General features: G+C 39.5%; 2 protein-coding genes across 3 annotated transcripts in view; one reads left to right on the plus strand and one right to left on the minus strand.

The window, feature by feature from the left end:
* LOC130922428 (uncharacterized) lies at positions 1–7,578 on the plus strand. The gene is made up of 7 exons (XM_057847211.1): positions 1–1,199; positions 1,281–1,451; positions 5,671–5,866; positions 5,959–6,183; positions 6,701–6,840; positions 6,914–7,049; positions 7,174–7,578. The coding sequence occupies exons 1-7, from the start codon at positions 1–3 to the stop codon at positions 7,360–7,362; spliced, it is 2,256 nt and encodes a 751-aa protein (XP_057703194.1). The 3' UTR covers positions 7,363–7,578.
* LOC130922421 (ubiquitin carboxyl-terminal hydrolase 8-like) overlaps positions 5,083–22,523 on the minus strand; it is a 25,189-nt gene continuing 7,748 nt past the window's right edge. Inside the window, exons 12-19 of one of the 2 annotated variants that reach the window (XM_057847195.1) lie at positions 22,170–22,244; positions 21,792–22,078; positions 19,668–19,889; positions 18,736–18,946; positions 16,813–17,049; positions 15,589–15,731; positions 15,375–15,507; positions 5,083–13,017 (exon numbers count right to left, since the gene is read on the minus strand). In XM_057847195.1, coding sequence (XP_057703178.1) covers positions 12,859–13,017; positions 15,375–15,507; positions 15,589–15,731; positions 16,813–17,049; positions 18,736–18,946; positions 19,668–19,889; positions 21,792–22,078; positions 22,170–22,244 — 1,467 coding nt within the window. In that variant the 3' untranslated portion in view covers positions 5,083–12,858. The remainder of the gene's footprint in view (positions 13,018–15,374; positions 15,508–15,588; positions 15,732–16,812; positions 17,050–18,735; positions 18,947–19,667; positions 19,890–21,791; positions 22,079–22,169; positions 22,245–22,523) is intronic. The other variant, XM_057847186.1, reaches the window with a different exon arrangement.

Below are 22,523 nucleotides of genomic sequence, written 5' to 3' on the forward strand. Positions count from 1 at the left end.
ATGAAGGCTAAGGCTTTGTCAGTAAAGGAGTGTGGCTGGTTGTCAGAGGATTGCCATCTAGTGGAGGAGCTGCCCAAAGACTCACCCAGAGAAAACATATGCCTGCCTAATATCTTCAGGTCCACGAAAATCAAGACTTTCAGCCGGACTCAAACAACAGGGCCATCTTATCATGTGTACTACACAGCACGAGAGCTCCTTCTGGAGGTGATGGACAGAGGAGCCATGCGGGAACTGGTGAAGAGAGGTTCCGCGTCGAGGTGTGGACCTTATTCGTCTTCGCACGCTCAAAGAAAGGAGCAAGGCAGCAATTTGTCTGAGAAGGATTACAGCGAGTTGTTAACTTGCTTCTCCATGGTTCTGCGGGATGGAATCTCCGTTGGCGATTGTGAGTTGAGCCTTCAGTTAGAAGGTTGGAAGGGGGTCCTGAAGAGAAACTGTTTCCAAAGCTGCCTCCTGCACCTGAGCCGACTGGAGGACGAAGACAAGCTGGAAGCCTTGTCCGCCTTCTGCGGCCACGTAACTAAGCGCTATCAGGGATTATATACACCCAGCGAGAACTTGGCTGTGAAGAAATTCAAACTTTGGTACCAACAGACTCCCTGCTCGCTTCATCTCGCGATCCTCTACGATGCGAGTTCAGGGTTCATCTGCAACATGCACTTGTATGTCCCGGAGCAGCTACAGAGACGCAGTAGGAAACCAGTTGTCGTGCAGGTGGTGGAGCATCTGACCAGACCTTTCTGCAGCCACCATCACCTGGTGCGGTTGAACACCTGTGTCTGGATGGAGGACAAGCTTATGAACATCTTCTCAGGCTCAGGACTCAAGACTCAAACTGTGACACCAGAGTCTTTGTCTGTAGGTACCAAGTCCAACTTCTTCTCGCTATCCCTCCTCTCTGCTCATCTCCAAGGATGGACCGGACCAGCTCTTCTATTTCCGACATCAGACACGTGTGGAACGAGGGCGGACGTGCTCCTTCCCGGCCTCTGGGTGACACTGCACGCCATCTACATCAACACGTTTGTGCTCCACACGTTGCAGAGTTCAGGCAGGCAGGTCCATCTCACCCAATTCACCAGAACTCTGGCCTCTCAGCTAGCTCTAGACAACAGCGCTGGAGTGCCGGTCCTGCCTCAGCTTAACAGCAGGTCCTACCATGAGATGCCAATTCTGACAAGTATCCCGAAACTAAGGTACAGTATGATTTTCATTTTCCATACACAGTATATGATAGATAAAGTATCTTGTTGGTCCTGTAGAAAAAAAACAGGCAGCAGTGGTCACATGCTGGAAAAGCGGCTCCTGGGGTGGGAACGACCAGGTGTGTGCGGTTTAGACAATTCTGGAAACTTCTGCTACTTGAACGCAGTGTTGCAGTGCGTTTGCTCAACCGTGCCACTGGTGGAGCATCTCCTTCATCACGACACTCGCAAAGAGTTGGCACGGTGAGAAGAGCGCAGATTTTGAAAGATTTTTCCTTCCTTCTTCACAGTGTGTTGGAATATTCATATTTTTTTCTATTGTCTTTTCACCATTTGAATTAGTCTTCTTTTATTTTGTGTATTGGGCTAAAAATATATACGATCACCTTTTTAAGGCCAGGCATCAGATATGTAGTATGTTAACAAGTAACTCTGTTTCAGGTCCCTGCATTAGTGATAGTTTACATTAACCCTTTCGAGGACAGTGGTCACTACAGTGGACATCTATTTTAAAAGTTGGAACTTAAAACTTTTAACCCTCTATAGCGCAAGTGACTATTTTTGGTCACAGAAATAAATTAAATATTAGCAATTATTATTATATTCAGTCATGGGCCAAATTATTGGCACCTCTGGAATTTTTCCAGAAAATACAGCATTTCTCAAAGAAATCAATGCAATTTACAAATGTTTTCAGTATCAATGTGTTTATTACTTGGATGTGCATTGGAAAAGAAATGCCTAAATTGTCACAATTTTAGACAAAACTCAAAAATAGGCTGGACAGTATTGTTGGCACCCTCACCTCAATATTTGGTTGCACATCCTTTGGAGGAAATAAAGCAATCGCTTCCTATAACCATCAACAGGTTTCATGCACCTCTTAGATGGAATTTTGGACCACTCCTTTTTTGCGAACTGTTCCAGGTCTCTCAGATTTGAAGGGTGCCTTTTTGCAACAGGACATTTTGAGATCTCGCAACCGTGCTCAACGGGATTTAGATCCGGACTCATCGATGGCCACCTCAGAATTCTCCAGCACTTTGTCTCCAACCATTTCTTGGCGCTATTTGAGGTATGTTTTGGGTCATTGTCGTGTTGGAACACCCACGACCGCTGATGCAGACCCAGTTTTTTTTGTTTTTTTAATTACATTTTTAAACAGTTTGATAGTCTCCAGATTTCATGACCCCTTTGCACACTGTCAAGACACCAGGTGCCAGAAAAAAAAGAATGAGGCCTACAAAGAAAGGAGGATAGTGCGTATAGTCAAATACAGTGCCCTCCATAATTATTGGATTTATAATAATTATGTTTTTTAGCTTATAATATTTTTTTTCTAAATAATATGGGACCTTAATGGAAAAAAAGAAAAATCCAACCTTCAATACAAGTGCATTTATTCAGTGGGGGAAAAAATCCCACATAAAGAAATAATTATTAGACAGCAAATAATGCGATTCACAATTATTAGCACCCCTGGTGTTAGTACTTTGTACAACCCCCTTTTGCCAACAAAACAGCACCTAATCTTCTCCTATAATGTTTCACAAGATGGGAAAAGACAGAAAGAGGGCTCTTCAGCCATTCCTCTTTGCAGAATCTCTCTAAATCATCCAGAGTCCTGGGTCCTCTCCTCTGTACTCTCCTCTTCAGCTCACCCCACAGGTTTTCAATTGCGTTGAGGTCTGGGGACTGAGATGGCCATGGGAGGAGCTTGATTTTGTGTCTGGTGAACCATTTCTGTGTAGATTTGGCCATATGTTTAGGGTCATTGTCTTGCTGAAAGACCCAGTGACGACCCATCTTCAGCTTTCAGGCGGAGGGCAACAGATTTTGATTTAAAATGCCCTGGTATTTCAAAGCATTCATGATGCCATGCACCCTAACAAGGTTCCCAGGGCCTTTGGAAGCGAAACAGCCCCACAGCATCACTGACCCACCCCATACTTCACACTGGTTATGAGGTGCTGTCTACACGCCAACAAGCTGTTTGGGAGGCATGCACGGAGAAAACCTTTCCTCACTCACAATCATAAACGCAAATGTCTGGAGTTCGCCAAGCGGTATTGGGGCTTCAACTGGGACCGTATGCTTTGGTCAGATGAGCCCTAGATTGAGCTTTTTGGCAACAAACACTCTAAGTGGGTCTGGCGTGCCACAAAAGATGCGCATACTGAAAAGCACCTCATACCCACTGTGAAGTATGGGGGTGGGTCAGTGATGCTGTGGGGCTGTTTCACTTCCAAAGGCCCTGGGAACCTTGTTAAGGTGCATGGCATCATGAATGCTTTGAAATACCAGGATATTTTAAATCAAAATTTGTTGCCCTCTGCCCGAAAGCTGAAGATGGGTCGTCACTGGGTCTTTCAGCAAGACAATGACCCTAAACATATGGCCAAATCTACACAGAAATAGTTCACCAGACACAAAATCAAGCTCCTCCCATTGCCATCTCAGTCCCCAGACCTCAACCCCATTGAAAACCTGTGGGGTGAGCTGAAAAGGAGAGTACAGAGGAGAGGACCCAGGTCTCTGGATGATTTAGAGCGATTCTGCAAAGAGGAATGGCTGAAGATCCCCCTTTCTGTCTTTTCCCATCTTGTGAAACATTATAGGAGAAGATTAGGTGCTGTTTTGTTGGCAAAAGGGGGTTGTACAAAGTATTAACACCAGGGGTGCTAATAATTGTGACACACATTATTTGACGTCAAATAATTATTTCTTTATGTGGGATTTTTCCCCACTGAATAAATGCACTTGTATTGAAGGTTGGATTTTTCTTTTTTTTTTCCAATAAGGCCCCATATTATTTAGGAAAAAAATATTAGAAGCTAAAAAACACATAATTATTATAAATCCAATAATTATGGAGGGCACTGTATGTTGGAGGTTCAATGTTTTGGGGTTGTTTTTCTGCCTCTGGCACTGGGTGCGTTGACAGTGTGCAAGGAAACATGAAATCTGGAGACTATCAAAATGTTTTGGGCGGCAATGTAAGATGTAGTGTCAGAAAACGGAGTCTGCATCAGAGAACATGGGTGTTACATCAGGAAAATAACCCAAAACATACCCCAAATAGCACAAGGAAATGGTTGGAGACAAAGCGCTGGAGAATTCTGAGGTGGTCATCGATGAGTCCGGATCAAAATCTCATTGAACATCTATGGAGAGATCTCAAAATTGCCGTTTCAAGAAGGCACTCTTCAACTCAGAGAGACCTGGAAATGTTCGCAAAAGAAGAGTGGTCCAAAATTCCATCTGAGAGGTGCACAAAACTTGATGGATATAGGAAGAGATTGCTTTCTGTTATTTCTTTTAAATGATGTGGAACCAAATATTGACTGAGGATGCCAACAATTTTGTGTAGCCTATTTTTTTTTTTTTTTTTTTTTTTTAATTAAGTATTAGATATTAATGATTCTATGCTAAAAATGATAGACATTTCGAATAATATAATTACCTGCCTTCTTTTTATGGCTGGGTTGAAACAAAAGCGGTTGCACGGTGTCTGTAAACGTGGGTCTCCAGAGTAAAGCGGACAAATTAAATTAAAATAAATTCAGGGGCTTAATGCGCCATGAAACTACTATGGCAGCATATAGACATATTGCTCTAAACACAACAGTTCTTTTGGCTTAAAATAAAGTAACTTATTTCAAAAAAGGGTACAAGAGCAGAAACTGCTCTTTCAGCCTTGTCTTTTTCCGCCATATATCATCACTGTATTTCTAATATTATTTTTTAAATCAGTATAAATTAATAAAATATTAACAAAAACTAAATAAAATTAATAATAATTTTTTTAAATACATTTTTTTTTCAAATGCAAACATACAAAAGACAAGACCAGACAAAACAAATGAAGGCAAAACAACAATAACAGGGTCTCTGCAGGTTTCAACAGTCCAAAATTAAGACTTTTTAAAGACCATATTGAATAGTTTAAGAGATTTTCACAGAAACGTCACAGCAAAAAAACAAAAAAGACTTGAAGGAAAATGAGTGAGCAGCACAGGTAGTTTCGCTTTGTAGTTAGTTTGGCATCCCATAAATCGAAACATTTAAAGAAAGACAAGTTTATGCATGTCCTAAATAAAAGTGACATCAATTATTTTTAAGACCTTTCAAAATCGCATTTAAGACCTTTCGTAAGATTTTAGGAGAATTTGAGACATTTTAAGGCCTTAAATTGAAATTATTGGATTTAAGAAATTTTTTGTTGGTTTTTTAAACCCTGCGGATACAGCAACAAAAACAGGCCTTGTATGGGTTTAGAGAGAGAGAGAAAAAATTAAATAAAATTAAAAACAGGTTAAGTCTTACTCCGTAAACGTATTCAAGTACAAATTTGATTTTGACTGCACAATCCTTTGTTAACAAAAAAACTGCCAAAACAACAGCCCTTTGTTGCGACTGGAAAAGTGGGTGTGCTAGGTGGTCAGTTTTTTTGTTTTTACAGAGCCAAATGTGATGTGGCACAAGTGTTCGTACGCCTTCTGGAGCAGATGTGGCTAGGAAGGAGCTCAAGTTGTGCTCCCGTGGAAGCCAGGTCTGTGTTATGTTCCGCCCTGTCACAGTTTAACAACCAATCGCAGCAGGATGCTCAGGAACTTCTGCTCTATCTCTTCAATGCACTCCACGAAGACTTAAAAAAGGTACTTTAAGGACCACATTTCTGGAGGTTACTGGTCAAGGGTTAGAGTTCATTTGAAATTTATATCCTGTCATGTTTCTTTGTGATTTAAAGGTTGGAAGGCGCGAGACATTCTCAACCAAGTGGCAACTGAGACGAGAGCAACACCAGAATTGTTTCTCTGAACTAGGAGAGTCTACCATTGTTTCCAAGCTGTTTGAAGGCCAACTTAGCTACATGACCGTCTGCATGCAGTGTCATCATAAGACCCACAGCATGCAGACCTTCACTGTGCTGTCCTTGCCCATCCCAACACATATCAGCAAGTGCTCCATTCAGGTGCATACAAAGCATGTCCAATCCGATCACGTGATCGGAAATTGGGCCCGATCACATTATTTTCAGAGATCAGAATCAGGTGTAAAAAATCGTGGTTTTAAAAAGTTATTTAAGTATTACCTCACTGCCATTGATGGCGATAGACATCTAATCCATTTTGATTTCTCTCCAGTACCGGTGACGTCATTTTAGAGCCCTATCGGTACCGATACCAATATCGGTATTACTCGTTAAAACCACTGCTGTACAAACTTTTATATGGTCATAATGTTGAGATAGCTTTGTTCAAAATGGGGGAAAAATACATTAGGGTTAGGGTGCTTTTTTTCCCCTCCTTAATACATTTCCGAGGTATCTGATTGGGACTCTGTATCTACAGATCAATGAAATCAGATGACTAGGACTCACATGTAAAAATATGTGATCAGAACATCCCTAGTTCAGACAGAATTTAGGGACAAAACATTAAGGTTGTGACTTTACCTTTAATTTCTCAACTTGTGTCCATACTGTGCAGGACTGCTTGTCTCTGTTCTTTGAGCAGACTCTTCTGACAGAGGGAGAAACAATGTGCTCAGCCTGCGAACTGAGGAAAGAAACTGCTCTCCTCACTTGTCTGGAGAAAGCCCCCGAAATTCTTGTGCTGCACCTGAAACGGTCGGTACGGAGGTGAATAGCAGTTGGGGGAAATCGTTTTAGTGCTGATAAATCAATGAATAATATGCTGCAGGTTCCGTTGTAAAGGAAAGAACCAGGTGAAACTAAGGACTAATGTGTTCTTCTCCAATGAACTCGATCTCAGCTTGTTTCTATCCATCACTGCACGAAACACTTCTTGTTCTTCCTACCGTCTCTATGCGGTCGTGGTGAGTACAACTTAAGCTCAGTTGACTCTTTTAATGTATCTTAGTATTTGCAGATTGGAAAGCCCCCAAACCAGCCTGTCTGTCCAAATCCTTAAAGTATTTGAATGTGAACAACTGTTTTTAGAACCACATAGGTCACCTCAACATGGGTCACTACACAGCGCTGTGCCACAACGCTCTGACTCAAAAATGGCATTGCTTCGATGACTCCGTGGTCCGAGAGCTACAAGACAGTCACGTGCAATCTCCAGACGCCTACGTCCTACTTTACAGTCGCAAGCCATTCCGAAATCCAAAGATTGTCGGCCTTTAGCTTCGCGTCGTAAAAACGCCTGATGAGGACCTACCTGCACTCCTTAAGATGTCTACATTACAGCCATAAACACAAAGATAGCTTTAAAGAAATTTTAATAGTCATGAGTTGTTGGAAGTTATATCTGATGTACTCAAACAATTGATAAAGACCAACATATACAAGAAAAAAAATTGTGGATCTGGCGAGTGGACTATTAAACATAGCGAGTCAAATCCCTGCACATCTCTGTTCTCTGGTCAATTTTTTTGTACTTCTTGCTTGTACTTGTCACCAAAGTTGTGAGTTTTGCTTAAAGGAAATATGTCCATTTTGATCTGAGACAAATTAAGTAGACTGAAGATAAATTTAAAAGACACCTTAAGCTCCACTATCGACAAACTTGACCTTTTATAAATCACTTAGGGCCAAAAATACCAGTAATGTTTCTTCGAAACTGACATAATGCAGACAGTAATATTTAATGGCAAATAGTTTTGACACTAATGTTATAGGGGCAGAAAACACTGGATCACTCGAAAGAGGTCTCTGATTCTGCGGCAATTTATAGCATTCAGCGCTAAAGAATGGTTAAACTATGTGTTGCATACAGTGTAAGTGCAACCATATGATTAACATGAATAAGCAATCACAATTACCGTCTATTCTTCATGATGCAGATGTATATATTCAAAGTCTTTTCCCGTTGCATGAAAGAGGACCTATTATGCTTATTACAGATTTTCCTGATTCACAGTTGAAAAATATTTCCTGTTTATCTTGCACTGCACATTATGTACTCATATCAGTTCGTCGCTGCGGCAAAATAGTAAGAGTTCTTAAAATCCTTCTCCAAAGTGCCTAGAAGTGTGAGAAAAAGTCCAGGACTGGTGGTAAAATTTTCAAGCAACAGGATTTTCCTTGGATATAAGGGGAAATATCAAAGTTTACACAACTCAGTTCAAGTGGCACGTTTTAGTGTTTTTAACTCTTTCAAGCACATTTTCTTTGTTTTTATTTTTTTTTATATACTCAAACAGGGCAGTCATTTAACTCACCGGCTACCACTGACGACACTAGATGGCCTATCCATTTTGACTGGGAAGGAAAATTGGACTTCAGTGCCGTCAATGGCACTGAAACATAAAGCATTCACAGCCAGTCTTCCCGGTTTAAATGGATGTCAATCACCAATTGCAGGAGATGAGTTAAAAACGATTTAAAAAAAAAAAAAAAAATTGTAAATGATTTAAAAAAATAATTTTTTTAAATGTGTTCCTTAGGGCCGTTACCAAAGTGTATTTATGTCTTTATCCATTTTAAAATCATTTTAGTAACATTGTTTTAATTTATAAATACTATCATTAAACATGTATGATCATTATTGCTAATATTTAGTTGTTTTTTTTAGATGTCCAAAAATTGTCACTTTCCTTATATAATGGGTCTTAAGTGTCCAAAAAAGATTTTTTTGAGCAAATGACCAAATATACTCACTCTGAAAAGACTTAAAGGTCAAAGTTCCTATAACAGTAAAAAGCATGTTTATCTCATATTTCACACGGTATTTTATACTCCTGAATGAAAAGGACCGCTTGGATGTGTGTGGAAGCGATCGAGTTATTTATTCAATTTTTCAAATCCTGCGCCATGAAAACGAATGACTTCCTGGATTGAGGAAAAATGCAAATGTGACATCAGCCGGGTCACCATCTCACAATACAGCCATTACCCACAGAATGCGGAAGGGCTGCGGATTCAGCCGATTTTAAGGATTGTTTATTTTTCGCACCACGCCAGCCCAACGTGCTGCAGGCTTTTGTTGCCGCACCAGGGAGAGGTGTGTGAGCCTTTTTGGGTTTCAAAAAGTTCCCATTCACCGAGCATAGAATGGCTTAAAGTGCCTGTGACACGAAAAAGCATGTTTATTTCATAATACACGCGGTATTTTATGCTCCTGAACGATATGGACCGCTTGGATGTGTGTGGAAGCGATCGCTATATTTATTTAGTTTTTTGAATCCCGCGCCAGGAAAATGAGTGACTTCCGGCTTCGGTCTTGCATTAAGGAGGAGGGCGCTGTGATGTGTACGGTAGAAGACGTCCTTTTCACGCTACAGTGTACTGTTGTGTATGAGGACGAAGGATTCAGCTGATTTTGCGGATTAATACGTTTATTTTTCGCATCACGCCAGCCAAACGGCTGCGGAAAAATCATTCTGTATGAGGGAGAGGCGTATGCGCCTTTTTGGAGTTTCAAAAGGTTCCCATTCACCGTGGATATTTACTGTGGGACCATTGGACTTAAGATGAAGTGAGTAAACATCTTGTTTTGTATTATGTCAAATACGAATACAGCGATTACAAAGTAAACACTACAAACTTCCTTTAAATGAAGGACTACTTACGTTTGACCATTGATAGGCATGTAAAAAGCTCTCTTAATGCATTAGCAGCAGCACGTTAGCTGCGTTAGCTCCAGCCACCCTCCTCCGGGGAATGAACTGTAAATTGCTCTCCGCCGGGCGGTTTGCCGATCCGCTAAGACATTCGACAACCGGGTCGTCATGTCAAATAATCCAGGATAGCTATGTGTGATTTTCCGCTTTGAAGACTTTGAAACATCACTCGGTTCGGGTTAGCATGTCGGCTAGCTGTCACGCCTTCTGGTTTGTTTACATTCTCCGAAGCCGGGGAAGGGAAATGACATATGTCCGATTTAGGTGCCATAAAATATCGTTCGGGAGGTGCGACAGTAAAGGTGAAGTCGACAGTTTTGACCATTATGGAGTAATTTTGCCATGTCGTCCTGAATAAATGCATTTTTATTATTTCATATTTCATTCAGCACAAGACTGTTATTTGTCATGACCATGCCATTTATTTAGCAATTGGGGAAAATACTTGGATAAAAAGAGTATCCTGTAAAAATATTGAAGTAAAGAGACAGAAACAATGACATTTTGCCGCTCTCTTCGTCGCGTTTTCCTCGTTGTGAATAGTTCCCCCTCAATGGGCTGACTGGTCCTTCTCAATCCATTTATATAGCTATTGGGGAAAAATACTTGGGTAAAAAGAATATCCTGTAAAAATATTGGAGTAGAGAGACTGAAACAATGACATTTTGCGGCTTTCTTCGTCGCGTTTTCCTCGTTCTGAATAATTTCCCCTCAATGGGCTGAATAGTAAAATCGATGAGCCAAGTCTACCGCTGACGTCATCCACCTGTTGGGGACGCTAAAGCCCTATAATGGTAGGCGTGGCTAACCAGCAGATTAAAAGACTAATTTCTCGTCATCTGTGCTTTGCTAAATTGTTGTATATAGTCGAATCGTCTCAAAATATGATTCTAATTCACATAATAATGACATTTTAGACTTTTTTTCTCGTGTCATATGCTCTTTAAAGAAGTCTGACAACTGTGGGACCATTGGACTCACGAGGAAGTGAGTAAACTACGTGTTTTGTATTATGTCAAATACTGGGATCATGGCAAACATTTCAATAAGGAGGTGGCTTGCATTTTGTTGGTGACAATCCTCCCTGTCTACCGAGAAGGCCACACGGCCTACGACCGGCACCTTGTCGCATACCACCCTTAGACCTCTCTGCGTGCCCGCCCACATAGCACTTTCCTCGGCTTTGCCCCGAGCAGCCCTCCGCTCCGACGTCAGCCGGTTTGTCGACCGAGAATGCGCTATTTTCGGTGTTCATTCCCCTCTCTCTCTCCTCTCTGCCTGCCCGCTGGGGCCGGTGCAGAACGACACGCCGTGTTCTCTCAAATTTTTGTTTTGCATCCCATCAGAAATTGCAACTTGTTTTTAAAAATGGCCACTAATACAGCGGTTACAAAGTAAACACTACGAACTTTCTTCAAAAAAGGAATATTTACTTGCGTTTGATCATGGAAGGACATGTAGAAAAGTTCTCAGACACATCCTGCCATGTTAGCTGCACACAACAACTGCAAGGAATATTTACTTGCGTGTGATCATGGAAGGACATGTAGAAATGTTCTTAGACACATCATGCCATGTTAGCTGTACACAACAACTGCACGCCACTCTCTCATTGTTTACATATTCGCTGTGTCGTTAAGCATTAATTTACACCATATTCGTGTTGAACATGTATGTTTACGATGTTACCTGTTTATTTAGCACCTGTGGATAACATTGAGAGTACAACTGAATGTAAGAGGGCTTATTCATAGCCACAACAGCTTGGGAAGCAAAATATTAAAAGGGTGCAAAATTTGGCAGAGCACTGGAGGCTGGCCGATCGGTTAAGACAATCAACCCGCCGCCGTGTGTGACATGATGAGTCGGGGTAGTTTTATGTGATTTTTCCTTTTTGAAAGGCGTAAAAAAAAAAAAAAAAAGACTTGGAAACTGCGCTCAGTTTGGGTTAACATGTCGGCTAGCTGTCACGCCTCCTGTTTTGTTTTTGCTGTTTTCTCTGTCTCCGAAGCTGGGGCAGGGAAAGCCAAGCTTAAGGATGATTAAAACATTTTTGCCGTTGATAGTATAGCTACCAAGGATTCTCTGGCCTGATCAAAGTTACAAACCTGTCAATCATCGTTAACTTTAAGTACCAAACGCCAGCTGCACTGGTGACCAAGAAAAATGTCTGCTGAGCAGGAGGGAGGGTGAGAGGCTGTATGAGTATGAAGCAGAAAAACAAATAAATTTTTAAAATTAAAAACCCGATCCTTTTCACTCCATTCTGATCCTCTGAAAAATGCTGCGATCGGCCCGATTTCTGATCACGTGATCGGATCGGGACATCCCTCGTAGTGACCACTGTCCCTGAAAGGTTTAACAAAATTCCTATGCTTATTTCTACCTGTGGAATTCTGACCCCACCACGCGGTCTTTTGGCTCGTGGAACTTTTCTGACACGCATCAAGACTTCCATCTCCAAACTAAAATTAGGTTCTGCAACGACAACTACGGAGGAAAATCTGAAAAAGTATTATAGGTCCTCTGTTAAATATTAGAAGCAACTCCAAAACCTAAAGACGGTTGTGCGAATATAACAGTTGCTTACCGTCAACGACAAAAAAAGTTGGTCACGCAACAACTGAACGTGTTGTTAAACATTTACATTTGAAAAAGTGCAACATCAGCTTTGTTAAATACGTACAAGCAATGTAAATGTGAAGCTGGTGTTTACACACTGGAGTCATTCACGTTAACCGCAACTCGCGAGGAGCGTCGAAGCAGCCGCCTGCCCTACAATCAATGCACACGTGGCTATGTCAAACTGCCATCTCTCGTCTCTACAATAGATGATCAGAAATATGAGCAGCCGGCGTGTTTTCACAGCTATAGGGTCCTCTAGTGGCAGAAGCATTGAACGTCATGCCTGTCCTCACTGCTCTCTCGTGGCATCCTGCAGCCGTCGGGTTTAGGATGGACACGTGTGCTCCTCCGTCAGGTGCCCACAACTGCCACTTTGCAGGGAAAAAAAAAGGAAAACCTTGTTGTGTGTTCTTCTCCAGGTCCAGCAGATCAGTCACATGGTAGAGTAAAACAAAATGTAGGCAGCGGAAGATTTGACGTTGGACGTGGAGATGTCGGTAACCTCGTGGTCGTCAAACTTGTACCATCGCTGCCTGCAGGCGTTCTTACAGTAGGCGGTGTAATGACCACCGTCCAAACCTCCATAGTGGTTCTAGTAGGTTAAATTAAAGAAAACAACAACAACACAGGAATAAATTTTATCCAACAGTTATGAGCAAGACATGGTTACTTATAAAAATGTTGCTAACATGTCGAAGTCGAAGCCTATCTTTCACCTTCGAAACATAGTTTTATATGGTACTTTAAAATGTATTTATTTTTTTGCTATTCTGGACAGCAGAGTAATAAAATTTTGAGTTGGCCTACATGACCCAAAATGTGGTGTCCACATATGGACAACAGGTCTTCTAGTATATGATTTTTTTTTTTTTTTTTTTAAATTACCGTAATTTCCCGAATATAACGCGCACATTTTCCCCCAAAATCAACTTGTAAAATCATGGGTGCATATTATACACGGGTACATGGATGGAGACAGAAATATATATATATTATATATATCTAAAGACAGATTTTTTTTTATTGAAACGGGCATGTTGTGTTACAGAAAACGTATGCGGCAATCCGTTGCTGACCATTACGGTACATGACGTCACCATTTTGTTTCGGTAATACTTGTTTTCGGTAATACCACTGATTGGTCGAATGATTTTGTATGTGTTAAATTCTGCTTTTTTCACTCTTCATAAAGCACAGAATTTAGTTTCTTGAACTTATTTGAGTCAACGTTTATTGCAACTCGGCAACTCGGACCATAACAAACGTAACGCAACACAGACTTCCTGTGTCCATCAACTATATCTGTCCCTCGGGAAACTCAAACCCAAATAACAATAGTTCCTCTTGTTACGGTCTACAGCGACGTGCTCTTTTCGATTTCTGACTTCAGTTTTCTCTTTTATTTTACCGTATCAATGCATGGAAAAACCATTAACTCATCATTATGAAACGAGCAAGTTATACAGCAGCCTTTAAAGGAAATGTCACATCTGTTATGTTTTCTTCTGGATTCTGGCAAGTTGGAGAAGTTGTCAAATCATATTATTACCGTACATATTGTCAGTTTACGGTAATGTTTTGAACTACCAATGTGCTATGCTTGTGCTGTGTTTCACCAGTCAGTAAAGTGACATTTCTGTATCTGTACACGAGGTCTGTTTTCTTGTATTCTTCTATTTATTGGTGCTAAAATTAGGGTGCGCGTTATAAACGGGTACAATAATTTTCCCTAGATTTTACAAGTAAATTTGGGGTGCGCATTATACACATGTGCGCCTATTCGGGAAATTACGGTAACAATAATTGCCTTGCAAGCAAGATAGTACGTTCTGATTCATTGATCAGGCATGAAAATGGGTCAGGGGTTAAAAAGGTGAGAAGGGTGTGGAAGAAATATGTTCTGGTACACTGTACAACCCAACAAAACATTGAGGTCTGTCGACCCACACTGTTTCAGCAGGGCCGAGCAGAGACCGCTGGAGGGGCAGGTGCTATTAGATCAAAAGGGGCACATGAACAAGTATTTATTATACCTTACAACAACATAACTTCAAATTTAACCAGCTTTAGATTATAATTGGCTGTGACTGTGGCATACTTTAATTGAGAGGGAGCAACAGTAAATAGAAATCAACAGTGTCATCAACACTTTCTGGCTGTGACTCAGTCAGTCAGCCTCTTTTCTTCCTTCAACCTCTACATCAAAACTTACTTCCTCAACTAGTTGTTCATCTGAGAACAAACTACATCAGATGGCCACTAGCCACCAACAGCACAGTTTTCTCAAAACTATTATTTCATTATTATCTATATTTGACAACTCTAGCACCTAATAATTAATAACATAAAATCTTATAGAAAAATAACATTGTAATTGTGTTTATAATTTATACCCGACTATCCTTGCAAACTGTTATTCTTACCAAGTGTGCTTTTCATGGTTTAGGGATAGGGTTTAGGTAAAGGTAAACACTAACCCCACCTCTCCATCCATTGGATATTCGAGCCAATCAGGAGGAAGAGGCGGGAGTTGCATATGTGACCAGGCAGCAACTATCAGCTTGAATACAATTACAAAGTGCAAAGCAGTTCTTACAGATAGGTTAAATTCCCCAGTTTTGTCTGAATACACTTAATTTCCTCATTAAAATAGGGAGAAAGAACATCATTAAAAGCCTTTTCTGACTGCAAAACGATGTTTTTGCGAGTGACACATCGTGCGATCAGCAGCCGCATATTTTGTAAAGGTTCCTCTGATGAAACAGGTCTTTTTGGATTGGATCTTTCACAGATTTATATGTGGAATATTTTTGTAGCGGATATATGGAACAATCAATCTGGTGTGCCAGGTTAAAATATTATTTAGTTTTACTGGGCAGCCAATGAATTCAATAAGAGCCCTATAAAGGGTTAAACTGGATATCTGATTATCATCTGGGCTTTACTCACAGACACTCCAAAAAGGTTATATCTCTTCAGGGTCTGCCTCGGTCCGATGACATACTGAGTCAGATCCAGAGCATCAAGAGGGAAATCAACTGATGTCTGTAGCTTCTGTTTCCATCGGCCCTCGTAAGAGAAGCTGCGCAAAGAAAAAACTATTTTAAAATAAATGGCGTACTGAAATCTGGAGATAAAAAACACTGTATGTGTTGCTACAGACCGCTTCAGGTGCACCAATAAAATTGGGGGGACTTTCCAGATTTCCAGCTTTTTGGTGCAATCTCTGTGAGCTTTGCAGTGCCTACAGAAGACCTTGTTGTTATCAGTCAGACGTTCCTCCTTGGAGAACAGCCTGAGACAATCCTGGTATGTAGAGAACATATGTTCATTTAATCAGTTAATCTACATACCAAGACAAGGTATAGTTAAAAAACTCCAAATTCAACTTGATTCTGTTTGATCTCAAATTCAGTGGTCAGAATATAGAGAACCGTTTGATGGTTTTCACAGATTTTCCTGCCTATGTAAACATACGTGAGCCATTCTCCCGAAACCACACAATTAGGTACAAAAATTTAAAAATTATTTTAACTTCTTTGGAGATGCTTTCTAAAACGATATTTGAAATCCTACTGTAAATGGCGAATTAAATTTGAGGACAGTCAAGGCTTTCAGACATTTGCCTTTCAATAGTCCTCATGTAACATCCTATTTTCAAATAAACTTGACGTCTGACGCTCACTTTGATCATTTATGGAAATCAGCACCAGTTCCAATCCACTCAGACTAAGCAATTTGTCAACTGATATCTGAAAAAAATGATAACTGCTCAAAAACAGGCAATGTTTTTACTTTCTCTGCTGAACAAAAGCACATTTAATCAATTTTAGAATTCAAACCATTTGAGTAAGAATTTCTGAGGTGAGATTTATTTGCAAATCATTTAGAAAACAAACAATACATATTATCCTGTATCATATACCGTATTTATTCTGACTTTTCAAACTTGTTTTTGTTATTGATTACTTGAAGGAGCTAACAATGACAAGGGGTTTGGATGTTTAAATGTCTGAGAAAAATTGGGATAGAATGGGTTAAAGTCCTTAATTTTTTCCCAAAAGCTGACAGTGCGCCAAAAAAATGAATTCTGGTTGTGTTTAATGATCTCGAACCTATTTTGAAGAACAAAAGTATTACACTGTTCCACGTAAGTCAAGACACCGTTTCCTCAAACCCATACTAAAACAATAAAACACAAAAATAAATTGATGAATAAAACAATAATTAGAATGTTAAAAGATAAAACATCGTGACAAACGCAGTATGATGCACTTATGCTATGCACCTTATGTATAAAAATAAACTCATTCATTTATCGGGCGCGTCTTATAATCCAGTGCGACCAAAAAATACGGTACAACAACAAACGTGATGTTTGACCAACCTGTAGGGAGCACTTGCTGGTGGAGGCTAGAGGCAGCGACAGATACATGAAGGTCTCAAAGGTTCGAGACTTCCGGTGACATGTCTGACACTGCACGGTGGACTTGAACTGGCCCTGGAAGAGCGCCACAATGATGGACTCGTTCAGCAGCTTGTGTTTACGCCAGGCTTGGTCTGCCGCCATCTGATCGTCCAGGTGGTCATTTTCCTCTTCTTTGTAGTGCTTCCTGTTGTCTGCCTGGCAACACAGACGGAAACACAACCTAATGAGTAATCACAGCCACAATTAGCAAAGCTTAGGTTACTCCACATAGTCCGGCACTATAAGATCAAAACTACTTCCCTAAAAATTGCAATATCTCAAGTAACTGCTAAATGGTTATTTCAGATAGGGAATAAATATTATACTTCATTTGCATGCATATATAAGTACATATACATACACACGTATTGTACATGGGTCAATAGGTTTTTCCCAACAAGTAGTACAATTCGATTTACTTTGTTACGATATAAATCATAAAAGAAAACATTTTTCAGTGTTTCCATTAGAAAGTGTCCAAAATCTCCAGATGTTGCACTTTTCAGCAACCTTTTAGTTTGAGTTCGCAGATCAGAAATTTGAGAATGGGAATATAACAAAATCAAAAAATGCTATCGATTTCAAAAGAAATTAGAAACTTACGTTTTTTATTTATTTATTTACATTGTATTATAGTCTTTGTCCCGCTCTTTAGATAAGACACTACTATCTTGCCCCAAAGAGCAAAGCTCATGTCTGACGTGGATTTACCAATCAGCACGACATTGTGGCGAGCCAAATGCAACTTGTACTACTTGGTGGAAAGGTTAGTTTCAGAAATTCTCACACTGCAAACTGGGACTGGGCCATCTGAATGGCAGACATGTCTGAAAATCATACAGAAGGGAATTGATGAGGTGGGAAATGTGCAATGAGAAACGCACATTATCTATTATGAAACTTTTGTATCTGACACATTTCCAGACGATTTGAAACCAAATATTAAAATGTTTGATGAATGATGGATCAATTGATCCCTTTAGGTCCTTTGAACACTTTCAACGTATATAAGTATTTTCCAATTTTTTTACATTTTTTTTTTTTTTAAATGAGGATTTTTAAAAAATTAAAATACAAACACAAAAGGCAAAACAGTAAATATTATTATTCTTCGTCGCATTTTTGGTCATGTAGGCAACATTTGTATACCAAATGTTAATATTGTGGCCTACAATGTGGTGTCCACGTATGTGGACGCACGGTCGCTATGAGGTCGTTTTTTTTTTTTTTTTTTTTTTTTTTTTTTTTTTTTTTTTAATCAAATAGTCATTTGCCCTATTTGCCCCTAAAAAGTCAGAGGCATCTGCCAGCTGTTCTAATTCCTACACTTTTACCTGCTTTGAATGCAAATACTTTCAAATAAAGCTGAAACTCTTTATTTAAATCCTTTCTTGTTCTGTGTACTCTCGGGCCCAAATTAAATTTTCATTATAAAAATCTGTCTCGTCTTTGATGAACATTGAATATGCTTGAATTTAAAGGGCCAAAAATTATTTTGATTTGCAACCTGGTATTAGGTTAGACAACCACAAAATAAGCATTTGCCCTACATTTAGATGCACATAAAACCGGTAAAGCAGATCAGCTGATACAGGCATGAGGCATGTCTTGGGTCTCCATGCAGAGGTTCTGATGAGCATCAGACTAGACAGATGCAGACACAGCACACTCGCTGCTGCGAGAGCACCAAGGAAACACAAACACACACAATTTACTTACTCTCTAATTTGCCATCAAATGAACCCCAGTGGAAAAAAGAAAATACATGGTGTTTTCAAAATGTCAGTGAGCATGACAATATTTTTTTTGCTGAAATGCTTGTTTGGTATTTTTGTACATTACCTTATTGAGGTCCTCATGAAGGCCATCCATGAGAAAGAGCAGCAACTCCTGTGAGTCTTGCTGTTCATAGCCAGCAAACTGATCATTTATCTTTCCTATGGTGATCTTAAAGTCTCGCGGACTGATGCACTTGTACAGACCGTCCCACAACGCTTTTATGATCACGCCAAATTCCTCTGCCACTTCCCCTTTATGGCCGAGAATGTTCGATCTGCCGGAGGACAAGAGAAGGTGTTCCTTGTTAACCCAACATAAAAAAAATTGAAAGCTCCATACATGAATAAGAACTTGACATCAAATACTTGGTTTTCCTTGAATTTGAATGTTTCATTATAGTAAATAATAATATATGCAAAATTAGCCTTTCGGTGCTAATAAAGTATATAATGTCAACATTTTTTAACTGCATTCAAACTTTCAAGTTTCTGTGGGGTAACACCGTGTTAGTATCAATCCAACATGTCAGAATATAGTGAAAGCTATTGAATTGCTGTAGGTTAAATATTTGTTCATTTTTAAGTAGACAGAAGCCCACGACCAGACAACAATACCTGCCCGAAGCTGGAACTCAGTGACCAGGCTCATAAATTTTTTTTGGTGATGTGATTTTTGAGTCATTGGCTGCCATTGACAGCGACAGACTGACCTGACTTCCTCTAAAAATGAGCTGTTTTTACATTGACCGCACAATAACTTTGAAATACTACTTAAAACACAAATCAAGGACAACATATAAACAACCTTCCTATTGTTTAAATGGCTTTTATTTCATAAATTAACTCATTGGATGCCAGTGACAGCGATAGTTTTAAAGTCCATAGCTGTCAATGGCATCTAATAGTTAAGGTTTTAGTCTTTTGTCTTTTCCAGATAATGGATGTTTTTTTAATAAGACATATATTTAATGTATTTATTGTCTGAATTACACACACCTGTTGATATCTTCCAAGTAATAATTATTGTTGAAGTACTCTGCCATGTTGGGCGTGTTGCAAAGGCACTGCAAGATGGAGTTCATGTAGCAAGTGTTTCCAAGATTACGAAGGCCGGTCAAACTTGCACCGAGGCCTCCAAAGGTAGGATTCAGGCTGCGGATTTTAGCCGCTGAAGGTCGTGAAAGCTCCACTTTAGAATAGACCTTTGCACTAGGAGGTCTGATGAAAGAACAAAAGGGAAGGAAGAAAATAATTACAGTGCTACCTAGGGCTGGGTCGATCCACTTTTTTCACGATCTGATCCGTATCCCTATACCTGTGTGGCGATCAGATACTTCCAACTTTGGCAACACATTACCTTCAAAATTTATAAAAACACAGAGGCATGTATCTCCGTTTAAACTAGATGCCATTTATTCTTTTAGTATTTTTTTTTTAAATAGAAAATGCATTAACTGTTGCAGCAACTGTTCTTATGCAAAATAGAACAAAAACTATTTAAAACACTTCATATCTTATACAGTCCCGATCCGAAACCGCTACAAAATTGTTCGGAAAAAAAAAAAGTTTTAAACATGTTACTGCCCTATTGAATAATTTTTAAACAAGGAAAAATTTAGATCGCCTAATTCATTCCAACAACAACAATAAATTTTACAATACGGGTAAAACGAGATTTGCAATGACAGCCAAGTACATTTAAATCATTCAATATACCTAATCTAACCGTTAACACCTGTAATGAGGTAAATAATAGAACCTAATGCCAGAAAAAGAAAATCGGAAAATGTGGAACCCTAACTTTCGAGTGCTTTTATTTTGGCAAAAGTAGCTTAGAGCATGAAGTGCTCTAGACTTCCGCACGCGAAGAAGCCATTTACGCATGCCATGTTGAAGGCATTTAAATATTTTTTCATACAATAAAACACAATTTACATGTCAATTGCATAATTTATTCCAAGCTCTATTGAAAAACCACAAATAAATTTGCTGTCTTGTCCTAATTGCCTGTCTTTATTTGTCATGCTTTATCACCCTCTAGCGGCACCTAAGTGTAACTAGTTTGTTAGGTTTCAGCTCATTCTACGGATGTTATCGCATGATTACTGAGGCTCAAAGCAAACATATAGTGCTAAATGACGAGCTAACTTCGGCAGCCATTACTTGCCATTTCATTTCGCTGTTTGTGCATTGAAAAAGCATTGCTTGTGAGTTTGAGAATATTCTTCTTTTGTGTCATATACTAGTAGTACTGTATGACCATTGTGTTGCACATTGTGATGTGTATTATCCATTTGTTTACATTTATTGTCAAATGTAGTTGCAATATTGAATTGCTTTCGTATTTCAAGGTACCACTGTAATACAAACTTGGACAATAAATAATTACACAAGGTGTCTTAGAAGTTGCTATTGCATAGCATAATCTTGAAGTCTGATCAACAGTTTTTAGATACAATGTTAGCAATTCCTTTTTTTCCCCCTTACATGTAACTAGGGCTGCAGCTATCGATTATTTTAGTAGTCGATTAATCGATGAAGTAGTTAGTTCGAATAATCGAGTAATCGAATAAGGAACACGAAAAATTAAAATACCTGAGCTGAGCCTCAAACGGTATAATTTTTAAAAAAAGGAGGATTTATGTACAACAACAAAAAACTATTGGCTAACTTACATAGCAAAAGTCCACTAGCTTAAACGCTATAAAATGCTACCGTTTAAAAAAAAATTTTTTTTGAATAATGCTCTTAACAAATGGTTCAGACACATATTCCGTCAAAAAAACGACTAAATATACCTATAAACTAAATTACGAATGCATTAAAAAACATTAGGTCAAACAAAGACTTGGTTTACGTTGGTCTTAACAGGGAGCAGTTGGATTCAGCCATGTGAAACGAGGCAGACCAGAGGGCAGTATATCGACCCTAATCAATAAAACTAAATGCAAACACTTTCCAAATGAACCATTACAACGCCACTTTAATTAAATGAATACTCGAAGCAACAAAATTTAATTTGAATATTTTTTTCTAATCGAATACCCGAGTTAATCGATTAATTGTTGCAGCACTACATGTAACCTACCAAACATACATTAACATGACACTTTGCCTTACTTGTTCTCTCGATTAATGGTGGGTACTGTTGCAGTTGGTACTGGTGCAGAGCTCTTCTTCTGGGCCTCCTCTCTTAGGTCCTGGCTGATGTCTGGGGAAGAGTAAGAGCGCTTTAATTTGGACTGTTCCCGTTCTTGTTCTACATTGGAGGGTGGCACTGCTGGTTGCGGAGGTTTCGGCTCCGCTGCCGGTGGTGGTGTCGGAATAGTAACTTCAGGTGGATACATGTGGACGCGGTTGGTTGGGGAATGGTAGTATCGGAAGGTTCCGGTAACTGTATCAAGGAACTAGCAGAGGGAGACAAGTAGTAAACAATAAGGAACTTAGACATAATGTATATGAAGCTTTCATTTTTGTGCCTTTTCAAATGTGTGATACCTTCATCCAACCAACTGGCAAACCTGGTACACTCCTTCCCATTTCCTCACTTCTTGCTCTTGTAAGTGGCTCCCTCTATGTAATGAAAACACATACGGACTAAACTTTGTTGGTATTTGAATTCCGACTCTACCATCAAACTTGAGACATGAACTATACTTTCTTTACACTTATCTATGCTTATTGTATATTAAAAAGCGGATCTTTTTTAATTTGATGATATGTAAAATACGAAAACATGAGATGCTTTTCATAATCATTGTGGAGCAATTTGTTTTGTAATCAAATGATTTGTCATTGAATTGAAGCTCTTCAGAGGGAAAACAGCAATTCTGAGCTTTCAACTTGAAGCTA

The sequence above is a fragment of the Corythoichthys intestinalis genome, chromosome 1 (assembly GCF_030265065.1).
Source record: "Corythoichthys intestinalis isolate RoL2023-P3 chromosome 1, ASM3026506v1, whole genome shotgun sequence".
Classification (NCBI taxonomy): Eukaryota; Metazoa; Chordata; class Actinopteri; order Syngnathiformes; family Syngnathidae; genus Corythoichthys; species Corythoichthys intestinalis.

Excerpts from the sequence above, each read along its gene's own strand:
- LOC130922428 (XM_057847211.1), top strand. The coding sequence starts at position 1 with ATGAAGGCTAAGGCTTTGTCAGTAAAGGAGTGTGGCTGGTTGTCAGAG. Across the intron at positions 1,200-1,280 it reads ACAAGTATCCCGAAACTAAG|CAGTGGTCACATGCTGGAAA; the intron begins GTACAGTATGAT and ends AAAAACAGGCAG. Across the intron at positions 6,841-6,913 it reads CTTGTGCTGCACCTGAAACG|GTTCCGTTGTAAAGGAAAGA; the intron begins GTCGGTACGGAG and ends AATATGCTGCAG.